Source organism: Taurulus bubalis, assembly GCF_910589615.1.
Source record: "Taurulus bubalis genome assembly, chromosome: 5".
NCBI classification, from domain to species: Eukaryota; Metazoa; Chordata; class Actinopteri; order Perciformes; family Cottidae; genus Taurulus; species Taurulus bubalis.
This window is the reverse complement of record NC_136593.1, coordinates 25,067,519-25,080,472: the sequence shown is the minus strand read 5'-3', so window position 1 is coordinate 25,080,472 and position 12,954 is coordinate 25,067,519. Positions and strand designations below refer to the sequence as shown.

At 41.1% G+C, this 12,954-nt stretch overlaps 1 protein-coding gene across 1 annotated transcript in view; it reads left to right on the top strand.

The window, feature by feature from the left end:
• The window catches only part of LOC306736344 (receptor-type tyrosine-protein phosphatase gamma-like), a gene marked incomplete at both ends in the record, with an annotated part of 390,476 nt that overhangs the window by 349,433 nt on the left and 28,089 nt on the right, over nt 1-12,954 (top strand). The window contains 2 exons of the mRNA XM_079217969.1: nt 110-875; nt 6,317-6,470. Coding sequence (XP_079074095.1) covers nt 110-875; nt 6,317-6,470 — 920 coding nt within the window. The remainder of the gene's footprint in view (nt 1-109; nt 876-6,316; nt 6,471-12,954) is intronic.

Sequence of the window (12,954 nt, the reverse complement as noted above, 5' to 3'; positions counted from 1 at the left end):
TAAATATAACTTAAGGAGTCAAATATTTTGTCAATAAGGTTAAAATTGTGGAGGAAAATCAAGAATACATTTCAGATTCTAATCATTACCTTCGTTCTTTCTTTCTCAGCCAACAGTGTCTCCAGCCTCCTCAGCCGACATGGCTCCCATCTCCTCTGGCTCATCTACTTGGACCTCCTCAGGTATCCCCTTCTCTTTCGTATCCATGGCGACAGGAATCGGCCCGTCCTCCAGCGGTAGTCAGGCGACGGTGGCGTCCGTGGTGACCAGCACTTTACTGGCCGGCCTGGGCTTCAGCGGCGGTGTCATCTCCTCCTTCCCCAGCTCCGTTTGGCCGAGCAGAGCACCAACCCCTAGCCGCAACTCCGCACGCCAGACCACTGAACCCACCGAGACCGCCAAAGACACTTCTGCCTTTGCTGTCACGACAGCCGCAGCCAAAGATAACAGTGAAGCTGGGGGTGAGGACAGAGAGAACAGCAAGGGTCAAGGGGAGGATGAAGAGAGAGAAGGAGAGGATAAGGATGAAGAGGAGGAAGAAGAAGAAAAAGAGGAGAAGAAGGAGAGGAAGGGATCAGGAGGTGTGGGCGAGGCAGGGAGGAAGGACGACAGTACGGCAAAGAATGAAGCGTCCAGCGAGACACCGGATGCGACTGCGAAGGAGAAAAAACAGACTGAACCGGATCCAGCTCACATGCCAGCTGTAGAAGACCAACTGGAGGTGTATACCCACAATCCACTTGACATCAACTCAACTACCAGCACAAAGGCAGTCAATGAAATGGCAGAATTCCCAGTCCCCAAGGACCCAGCAGCCACACTCAGCCCCTTCTCAGGGAGGGACAAGAAGCGCTGGCCTTTCTCCATCCACACTGGTGAGTCGACTCATGTACTAAAGCCTCATGTGAACAATGCCCTTTATTTGGAGACAAATCAGGCTAATTTGGTGAATTTGCAAAACTGCAGAATTATCAGCTTTCCCTTTTTTGGACCAAGTTGATCATTTCAAAAAAAGTCCCAACTCGTTTGGTGACACCAGCTACAGTTACATGAACCATTTGTTTTCCATCTAAATGTCTAGGATTTATCTTGTGAAGCCCAAGTATCTTCTTAAAAAATAAAATGAAATAACTGGATACGGTCAACAATGAGTATTCGGAAAGTCCTCAGAGGTACTTGTCTCTCAAAAGGCTGTTCCTTTATCAAGTGCCCTCTAGTCAAGGATCCAATTTTAAGGAATCCATAAAAATAAAATCATTCATCCAAGTGTTTGATATCTATGGCGCTCAAGGCCCTCCTGACGGACCCCTTGACGTGAGATTACATTGACAAAAAACGGTAATATTTCTTAGTGTTGGATAAATTGAAATCGTGTATGGCCTTTGGATTTTATGTACCTTTGATACTTTGGGGGCTTTTTGTGCAAATAGGTAATAAAACCACTGATTTGACAGAGAAACATATTATTTGTATTCATTTTGCCACCTTTGTCACTATTGTTTCCATGAAAAGGAACAGGAAGATGTTTGATCATAGTGTTATTCTCCTGTGAGATCAACTGTTATGTGATTTGTTTAAGATTTGGATAAATATGGATGTAGAAAACATTGTAATGCTAGAGCTGGTTCTGGCAATGAGACTTAGCAAACGATGCCTATGGGAGTCCAAATTTGATCTAATAGTTTATTCTATTAAAACTGAAAATATACTTTTACTTTTACAGCTCAGTAAAAGTAAGTAAAAGTTTGTTACTTAAACCCATCATTTGATATTAAGACGATGACGGACAAGTTTGTCAAATAAAGATAGATAGCTTATAGTTAATCTTTATTAGAGCTGTAGAAAAAAGTTGAAGCAGGAGCCTAAACATAACAGAGTTGGATGGTCGAGTTTAATGGGTTGTATGCAGAGTAAGAGGTGGAAGTGGGCCTATATATCCGAAGGCCTTAATGTACTAAGTGATGATGAATTGCTGTGATATAGAGTGGATGAATTGCAGTGATGTAGAGCAAAGTAAAGTGTGAACAGAGTTCGAGCAAGAGCTGAGAGCAACCCTAATGTGTTTCCTCGCCCTGCTCCCCCTCCTCCTCCCCCAGCTCAGACTTTCAGCAGGGCACTGCATTAGCCAAGCGAACACCATGGGACATCAATTCAATTTCAAGTGCTTTGAAACATAGACTAAGCGCAAGACCAGACATTATTATGAACAAAAGAAATCTCCTGATATTACCCGGAAATGGCTTTCTCAATCTCTTTGTCAAAGCACATTTAGCTAATGTTATTCGGTTTGAGCTGGACGGACTCACGGGTAAAAGCTTAAAAGTTCTTGTCCAACTTTGTAAAACCAATAACTGTATTAATTTGTCTCAGAACCTCTGATGTGGGAGGTGTTTTTATAATGACTGCATGCTTTCATTACTTCAGAAAGCAAACAGCTACAAATCACTGTTTTTCACAGCATGAGAAGAGTCAGCTCTGTTGACCGAAACAAACTCTAAGCTGTTATTGTAAAGCTGCATGTTCTGGAATCTACGCAAAGTTAGCAGGATGTAGCACAGGATACAGTTACAACAGATGCTAGTTAGTGTTGTGATACTTGTTCTTTATTCTACTACATCCATCAGATTGCAATTAGTTGTTACTTTGCAGATTGAGAGTATACATGCAAAACAATATGATCAATGTATACATTTCAACGCCAGACAAGACTCCTCCTACGATGTAGTCATAATCAGTTGCACTTAGACCAGAAACACATTTCATGAATGCACCACTAACTATCTTTTAAGACATAACAGTCTGAAAGATGCTGTTCGATACAACTTTTTTTGGAAACCTTTGCAGCAACAAGTTGGTCAAAACTTACACAGGAATTAAAATCCAACTAAATACTGAACATAGTATATCAACATACATGCATTTAATAAATCGGTCCCATTGTCTCTGATATCCGATCCAGCTATTTGAGTCAGTATCCAGTATAATTATGCATCCATAATTATTTTTATTGAGTATGTTGCTTTGGATACATCAAATACAATTAAATACATGTTGCTGAATATACTTTTACTTCTGTAAAGGATGTGAATACTTTTCCCGAAACAGTTAAACTGTGAGGTCATAACTTTCAGTCCACCTAAGTAACGTACACATAGTTGTACTGGGGACCCACCAGGGACCCTGATCCAGCTACACTCACATAATCGAGAAAAATTGCAAAATGAAGCAGAAATCTTCCTCTGTTTATCCCCAAATTCCCTCACTCTCGTCCCATCTGCTCCTGCATCCTCCCCGTTCTCACTTATCAAACGTAGCCATACTTTCTCCATACTTTTCATTTTGTTTTCGTTACTCGCTCAATCTCTTTTTCTTTTTAGTCCCTCTCCTCTCCTCTCTTCCTGTTCCCACTGCTCCCCACCCCCCCATCTCACTCCTCTAGTGCACCCTCATCCTCGCTCTGCCTCTCCCTCTCGCTCTGATCTGAGTGCTGGCCTACTTTCAGACATGGCGAGAGGAGATGAGGCTTGCAGGCTAGACTCAGCTGCAGGGGAGGACAAAAAAAGAGACTCTGCTTCATTTAGAGTTGTGTGTGTGTGTGTGTGTGTGTGTGTGTGTGTGTGTGTGTGTGTGTGTGTGTGTGTGTGTGTGTGTGTGTGTGTGTGTGTGTGTGTGTGTGTGTGTGTGTGTTGCTGCTGCTGGCAAGGGTTTATTTATTTATTTTTGGCAGAGCGCTATAATCGTAAGAGAAAGACAGAGGGGAAAAGAGACGGGAACAGAGGCAGGCAGCATCTCACAGGTTTCTCTGTGTGCATGTCTGGGCGTGCGTGTGTCGACGTAAGGAAGGAGATGCACACTTCGCGCCGATGCGAACCAGCTGCAGTGCAGGGGCCCGGTCTGATGTAGTGTTTGGCTCAAGGCAAAGCTACAGATTGAAGGCCATGGGAGCCGGCGTCAGCTCCGGCAACGTCATGGCTGCAGCCGCAGAAGTGGGTACGTGGTGCTGATGGTTGTTGTGTAGATTAATGGACCTAAAAAGCTAATTGGGTTTTACAAATGACTGAAATCACCCAGAGGTGTGTGTTGTTTTGATGCAGTTATCTGGCTGCACTTCCTGGCAGAGTGAGCAGGGCTCAGGACAGGGAGGATGGACATCAGCAAGGAAATGTATTCATTTTGATTTGATGGTTTGTATTCACTGCAATACCTTCACTTTTCAGTGAGATGAAGTTAAGGAAACAACCTATTTATCTAATAGTGTCCCGTACAGAGATACAGTCCAGGATCTCTTTAGCTTAGCTTAGCAAATAAGTTGCTTTCCAATTCCACACTATATACAGATTATAATAAAGTATACACTATGTACAGCATGGCAACATGAAGAGGAATTGAAACAAGACATCAGCAATTCCAACAGATGCTGATCAAACTTTGGAACACTTCAATTTGGAATCCTTCCATGAAGAAAGCTACATGTTTTTTCAAAGAGTTCATACTCTTTCAGAGCCTATCTTGTCACTGTCCACAATTTGTTTTGTTTTGTTCTGTTGGCTGTTAGTTAGCTCCTCGTTTCCTTTGTGAATTGTAATGTTGGACATGCATGCATACAAACATGTTTGAGTAGATTTAATTTTGTCAGTTTTCCAGTGTGAACAGCCTGATTCAGTGGTTTGTACAAATATTCAAATAGGTTAGCTGTGTGCTTTGGTTTGAGAAACAGTGGACCGGCCTTGCAGCAAGGATTAAGAATGGGGATGTTTGTCTTAGCTCGCTATATGTCAATTCTCGACAGAAAATGTCCCTTAAAAATGACTGTTGAAAGTCAAGTTACAGAAATAACCTTTAGCTTGTAAAGATTGAACTGCTGTTGTAGAAACCTCCGGTGGCAAAACACACAAATATGGGCCTTGTACATATACAGTCTCAGTGGGCCACCTTCTCCTTTAAATAGATCTATTGTCATGCCTGTACAATAACCGAATCAACAATATGCACATAAATCTGTGTTGAATCCCTCTTCTCTCAACATACTGTAATTACTGTGAGAGACGTTCGCTGTGAGGTTTTATTGCATTGCACAACATTATTTCTGTCACTGAAGGAATTTCTCTGAATTTGGCAGAAACGTCACACAACAATCAGGATGAACTGATTCTAATTCATGTTTTTGGCCCAAACTCAACAATGCGTTTGCTAATCATGACACTGCCTAATAGGATGAAACTTAAGAAGTAATGATATTTTCAACAGACAAGGATCAACAGACAAGGATCTGCAAATAAAAAGCAAACTTTAATTCCAAGCTTCATGAGGGCTACCCCTATGTTGGAGCCTCTGGTGGTTCCACTATTTGCCTCACAACTACGTCCATGGACACACCTAACAGCTTCTGAGTCCACTGAAAATAACATGATTGGTTAAGGCAATACAAAACAAAAATACACAAAATTCTAAATCAATGAAGTGAAACAGAATGGCATTTCAATCTGATATTCATGCTAGCAAAACTTGGCTTGATATGTATTACATATGGAATTGGGACACAGTCAAGCTCTATCAAAGGCAAAGAAATGTTCCTTTAAAAATGTTTTTTATATTTTATTATTTTCCTGCCTTTGCAAGAAATCTTGTCACGCTAGTCGACACTCACCAGCTTGTGGCTGCTCTCATATTGACATACGGTAAACCGTTGGAGACCGCACCAACCACGCATCACACATAGTTGGAGACTAGTTATTGTAGTGTGTTAAGCTTCCAGCTCCTCCAAACAACGGCTGCAAAATTAAAGAACATCCAAGTTTGAGGACTTTAGGAGTTTTACCAAATATTTGTAGATGAATATTTCAGCTGATTGTTGTGCTGTGAGGTCAACCTATGCTTGATTCAGTTGCTTCCAACACTTTATGAATGGTGTACAATGATAAAAAGAGGGAACTGTCTCAACCTTTTTCACTTTGATTTCCTTTCTTTTCAATATCCTTGGTTGTACAACAAGAGATAAGTGGCAGAGGCTTTCATATATTTGTCTTGTAATATAAAAGCAAATATATAAAAGCCTGAAGCGTTGATCGTGTATGATTCAACACAAAGGTGCTATTATTAACAGTAACTCTTATCAGTCCAATCTGATTTCCTCCCTCTGCTACTTCTTCAGTACTTTGATTCTAATCCAATCGCAATTTCCACATATACTCAGAATCAACATTCCTATTAGAGTTAACTCTTTATGTAGCATTCACCGCTTCCACCTTCCATCAAATCCTCATTCCACCTGACGATAATTCTGTCCCTTATTGCTTCCTCCATCTTTTTCTTCCAGACCGTCCAAGTGCTGTGACCAACCTGACCCACCAGACAAGACCCAGTACTGGTGTGGGACTGGGCCGTGTGGAGTGGCTGGTACCTTTGGTGGTGGTTTCAGCTCTGACGTTCCTCTGCCTTGTTCTCCTGCTAGCTGTGCTCGTCTACTGGAGGTGGGTGCAACAATACCATCACATATGATCTAACTTTGAGTTGGTGTTTGAAAGATGGATGGATGACTTGAAGGTTGCATGGCAATGCTAAATGGATTGTAATTATATTGTGCTTTTCTAGTCTTCCGACCACTCGGAGCGCTTTAACACTACTTGTTACTTATTCACTCATTTGCACCCATTCATACACTGTTGGGAGGGGCAACCATGCAAGGTACCACCTGCCTATAGGGACTAACTAATCCTTCATACCCATTGGAAAAATGGGTACCGCCAGAACAGCCTGCAGGAGCAATCTAGGGTTACGTGTCTTTCTCAAGGACATGGACATGGACTGACGGAATTGTGGATCGAACCGCCAATCCTCTGATTGAAGGACGACCCTGCTCTGCCTCTGAGCCACAGTCACCCAGTGTGTGATGCAGCATTTGTTTATAGTTGAAGATGGGAATGTAAAGATTGGTACATTATAGGGGCTTTCTCCCCTTTGATAATTTGATTAACTGCATTCTTTATTAGTCCAGCACTGTTTACACTAACAGTAATGCACAACGTCACAGCCTTAGAGTCACTGGGAGACGCTTAGTGTGTAGTTGTGCTCTGAGTGGTGGTGTCGGGAGGATGCCAAATCTTTTGTTGTGTTAATTAAAGCTAAATACTATTACCTGAAACCTCCAGGGTGGCCTATTATGGGGAGAAATACAATTTGAGAGGAGAACATTAAGCACACATAAAAAAGCTTTTTAGGCATTCAAATCACACCCAGAAATACACTAAATTATTATTTTTCAAAACATTTCCACAATAAACCAAGTACAGCTACGATTTTCAGGATAGATTAATATTTCTGGCAATGAAACCTGTGAGGACTTTCAGATGTAATAACATTTGATATATATATAGTTAGATTTTTCACCACCATAGTGTGATTCACCTGAACTTAATCATGGCAAGAACAAAGGCAGTAGTACACTGCTGATGTTTTTATGCTGTTATGAAAGATTAACACAACATAATTAAAACAACACGTTTTAATAGTCAGCAGAGCAGAGTGCTGTTTTTTTTATTGGATAGTGAATTTAGAAAATAATCCATCCCCTGGCTTAACAACGCCCAGTCCAACCTTTCAGACGCGGAATTTATTGAGCTCCATGGAGATGCTGCAACATGTCAATATGGTGTTTGCCATACACCAAAACCAATAAAGGAAACCGTAAAGAGCACTGCACACTTAAACATTAATGCTGATGTTAATATTGACATTTCAGAAGTTTGAAATATCTGCATTTCATAGTTGAAAATGGCTCCAAACCCCAATCTACGGTTTTAACTCAGCCAGGTTTGAGATGGAGTAGTCCGTTTAGGACTAATCTAAGTCATGAAATAAAAGAATATCAAAGTCCTCTAATCAGACCACCCTCATCTCCTCTCCACACAGCGTCTATCATTTTGACTTTTTCAGTAACCACTGTGGAGCACGACGATCACAGCAGAAGCCTGTTCTCTCCTTTCTGTAGACTGGTCATTGAGCTATCAGTATATTATAACATGTGGTGAAGCTTGGGCGTTTCAAAGTGGGGCTGTACTGTATGAGGTTCTTATCTATAGTCAGGGTATTACCTACCCTATCCTACAGTGTCCCCAGTTTGTAGAAGCAGGAGTACCAGAATGAGAGCAAAGCAATGTGCTGTGGACGGGGACAGCAGCAAAATCTTTTATAGACACCTAAAGGTTTAAGTGTACACTATATTCAGAATATTTCACCACTGTATCTGGCTGTCAGATTGAAAGTGAAATTTATCTCACTTCAAAGCTACCAGCCTCCATTAACAACATCTGTGTACCGTAGGTAAGTTTCACTTTCTGTTAAGTCGAAAATATTCTAAATATAGCCTACACTGTGTCTAAAATATCTTTTGCTGCTGTCCCTGTCCACAACAGTGCATGACAGGCCTGTCTGCTTCTCCAAACGTCATCAACTGACTGAAGGTAATACACTGACTTTAGAGATGTACCTCATACAAGCTCACTTTAAAACACCTGAACCATCCTTTAATGGCGGATTATCTGGCTTGTTCCCACGCTGTGACAGCTGTGAGAATGTGTAGATGAAACAGTCTTTTCTCATGTAGCTGCTGGCCAGTGAGCTAGCTAACGTTAGCTTGCTATTACCACCATGTTTTAATGCTAACCAGTTAAAATCCAATTTTATTGAGATTACTTTTGTAAACTGAATTGAATTTCTGTAGCATATGGATGACACATTGCCATCATGTGCTGGTTCATGCTTCATGAGTTGATCTCGTTGGTGAGTTGATCCTGGTCCAGCTGCCAGACTGTATTAGAGCGGCTTCAGTCTGAGTAGTAGACTGACGAGCTAAAAGAACCAACGCCAAATAATTGTTGTCAGAAGCTACAATAACCACATCTGGCCACATCAGCTTCCAGGGGTAAATTCTCTTTATATGACTCGAGGATCATCTGATCATTGTGATGGATATGTGTTGTAGAACAGTGACTCAGTCTGAGACAAGCCTCGTCTGCAGCAGGGAACACCCGCATATAAAACACATCGTGTATATATAGGCAACACATGAATGATGGAAGTGTTAAAGCATGCTAATTATTGGATGCCTGGTGTAGCCTCCGGAAGAACTCAGTTCAACAACTTCTCTCGTTCTCTATATTTATTTACTAAATGATCACAAGCAAAGTAGTTAGCGCTGCAATTGCAAAAGCAGTGAGTGGTAGAGCCAACACGCAGGTTGGGCACAGAACAACTCCCCACAAACAGAAGTGGGGCCTTTCATACACAGGTTATCGTCACAGGTTCGTCTCGCCTCGTCCTAACATCTGATTCGCTCTATCCTGTCAAGAGGAGGAGAATCCCGTGTTCTCAACTTTTCTCACAAGACTGGACCGTGCAACGACCAGTCTGCTTCCATAATGTATATATATGTAATATACTGATAAACAGTTGTGAGTGTTGAAGTGCGCAGGCGTGTGACTGATTTCCCTTGAGAACTGGACATTTCATAGACACAACCAACTCCAGCTGCATAGCTGTGTTATACTGACCTCGCTAACCTGAACTTTAATAGACATGAAGAGTAATGGAGAATATCTGCAGAATATAAGGATTTATATTATCAGAAGAGAGGGAGGGAGACAAAAACATCAATATGATTACAGTCACATGGAGGATTTTCACATGGGTTCAAGGGAAGGCTGAGGCAGATCCAGTGGAAGCCAGGAGTAAATCTTATACAGTGTATGATAGTGCAAAGCAAAGAAAAACTGAGCACAGGATCACACATGCTTTATGCTTCATGCCAAGTGTTGCCTGTTGCCAGGGCAACCATTTTGAGGAATTGACAACTAATTATTGGCCCTTGTTTGCCATCAGTGGCAACCGTTTCTTAACATATAAATAGGAACATTTATAGGAAATATGAACAGTACACAGTAAAACATGCATTCCAAAAATATTTGTTTTATATTGTTGCACTCGGTACGTTCAATTGTGTGCACACATGAAGCAAATTAAGTTAATTGACTGTCAGTTTAAAAGTTCCACTAAACTGTCAACATCACAAATGAATGTACAAAAGGACTCAAATGACAAAGAGCCAAATGAACCTGAATGAAAAAACTAAAAAGGAAATGTGTGAAGTCTTAGAGGCCAAGTATCTCGCAATCTTTAAGCATAATGTCTTAATTACACAAAATATAAAGTGACTATGGATGGCATATTTTCAGTTTGGCAACCATTGTTAAAAATGAGTGTTGAGCCCTGATAAGCATGGCTTGCTGTAAATTATTTATTGGCTGAAGATTACCTTGTATTTGTGGTCGAACAAAGTAAGAGCTTTTTATTTCAGTAGCCATGTGCTTTTATTAAGAAATGTATTAAATATGTTTTAACTATAGCCACTTACTGTTTGATTTACACATCAGTTTCTAGCATCTCCTTGTTGATTAATGTCCTTAAATTGTAGAAAATAAATTCATTATATGGGGATTATTTAACTGACTAAATTACATTGGAAAACAGCAGCCCAACCAAAATAATCGGTGGCAGTGAGGAAATATAAACAATAAATAAACGTGTAACTGCTGACATAATCATATACCGTATGGTATTATTTTGTTTGTTTTGTTTTTTACAATCTTGAGTATTTTCATATCACATGATCTCTGGACCAAACCAAAGTTTTGTTCTTAGAGTTCTAATTGAGAAAACTGTTTTGAACTAGTTAGTGTACAAGTGTTGGGAAATTGTACGTAACACTTGACGCACATGCGCACACACAAACACGCACACGCACACACAGGCCCGGCACCAGGTGCTGGGAGTGTGTTGGGGTATATAATCCTATTGTGGAGCAAAGCTCAGGTCACACACTTCCACGCAGTCTCCACCCTGCTGCAGTCCTATTGGCCCTCTAGTTGCAGTTGGTGTGCCGTCACTAGCTAAACTGTTGCTCTGCTGCATTCAGGTGTACTGGGAATGTAGTAAATATGAGTTTCTTAAGAAAAACAAGTTAATCTTACTTGATCATGCCAACTTTACTTTAAAAGCTGTTGGGTAGCACATTGGTCCTCACTTGAGAAACAATATGTGTGAACAACATGCAGTGTTCAAGTTATATCAACAGATGCAGGACAGTGGGTTTATATTGTATCACTACAGTAGGAGTATTCATGTTTTCACACAATTTATTTGTACATATTTGTAAAACAATGTGAAAGTATTTTCCTAGATACAACTCAAAATCTGTCATGTCTTTAGAAAATAGACTAAATCTTCTCCCTTATTTCCTGACATGGGGCTGTGAACAGGAGCGTTTGTTCTTTTTGAGGAAGGGTGAATCATCTGTACTGAGAATCTGAAACCACCAAGCACTGGAGGTCGGCTTTGATTTCATGGTCAATACTGTGACTTCCTCTCAGTTTGAACCTCAGCACGGCTCTGTCAACTTTGTCCCATGTGACTTGAATGCATCACGACACCAGCTGTCTCACACTAGGAAGTAGTTTGGAATTGACATGTGTGTGTGCGTGTGTGTCGGTGTGTCCGTGTCACACAGAAGGAACAACCCCCTCCGTGCCTTGTTAGGAAAGCCGTCCTCCCTCCCTCTTTCCTCCCTCCTCCTGTCCCTCCGTCCCCTGTGCACTCGCTCTCAGTTCATGTCAGCAACAGCATGCGGCAGCCTCCATCCTCTGCATGTTCACCAGGATGAACACTTTCTGCTCTCTGCTCTGTATCAAATACAGGTAGGGGGGGTCTGGACACACACACACACACACACACACACACACACACACACACACACACACACACACATAGATGAAGTGGGCGTTGTTGTCACTTGACGTTGTAGTAGTAGATAAGAACACTGCAAAGCACAGTTGGCAGCACACACTGTCGGTAAGTTTAGTTTGTTTAAGATGTTAAAACAAGGCATGTAGCAGTCCTTCATTTTAACACCTTGTAGTAAAAATGGAGTGTAGCTCAGCTGCTGTGACTTATCTTATCTAAATGATCATCAGTAATGTTTCTGTATTGCTGGCAAATATGTATATTATTTGTTTTTCACTAATATAATGAAGTCCATGACGTTTTCTACTCTTTTGATTCTGTATGTTTAGGCCTTTAGCTGTGGCCAGAGGTATTATGTTAACAAGTTGTCCATCCATCTGTCCATTCACATGAGCGTAAGATCTGGAGTAAATGTCTTCACAATTGGCGCAAACACCACCTGGACTCAAGAATGAACTGATTAGAATGTGATGGTAAAAAGTCCATTCAACCTACTAAATACGTCTTTGGCTATAACTAAAAAATCCATTCGTTAATTATGACAATTTCACACAGTTGTCTCATAGGAAAAAATTATACGGTGATGACAATTTCAGATAGATGTTGACGTAAACTGCAACATGACTGGTTGGCTGAGGCACACAACTGCAAGGTGGTACTTTGTATTTGTTCTGTATCTTTTTGCTGGCTCTACAGTTATATATATGTATGTGGAAATCTGGTTACATTCATCTCTCATCCAACAAGTCTACACGTCTAAAAGACAAACCAACAAGGTTGGTTTAAGACGATGATGTTGGTAGGAGACAAGATGGTGTTTCAGCCAGTCACGTCAAAATCTGATACTTTGAAAACCTAAACGTCAAGGTCGGGTTTCTGCCTAAAAGGTTTCGCAGTACTACAACCAACATCATGCTACTTCTGCATGTGTTCCTAACAAGCAAGTCATTGCTCACACGACCACTATTCAATTTAATTTATTTTGTGTAGCCCAAAATCATAAATTACAAATTTGCCTCAGAGGGTACACATACGACATCCTCTGTCCCGGGACCTCACATCAGTTAGGCTGCATGTCAGGTGAGCGTCAACAAACGACTTGTGTTTATTTGAGTAGCGCCTTTCCTTCCATAACCAAGAGAAAAGCATATATTTCTCTAC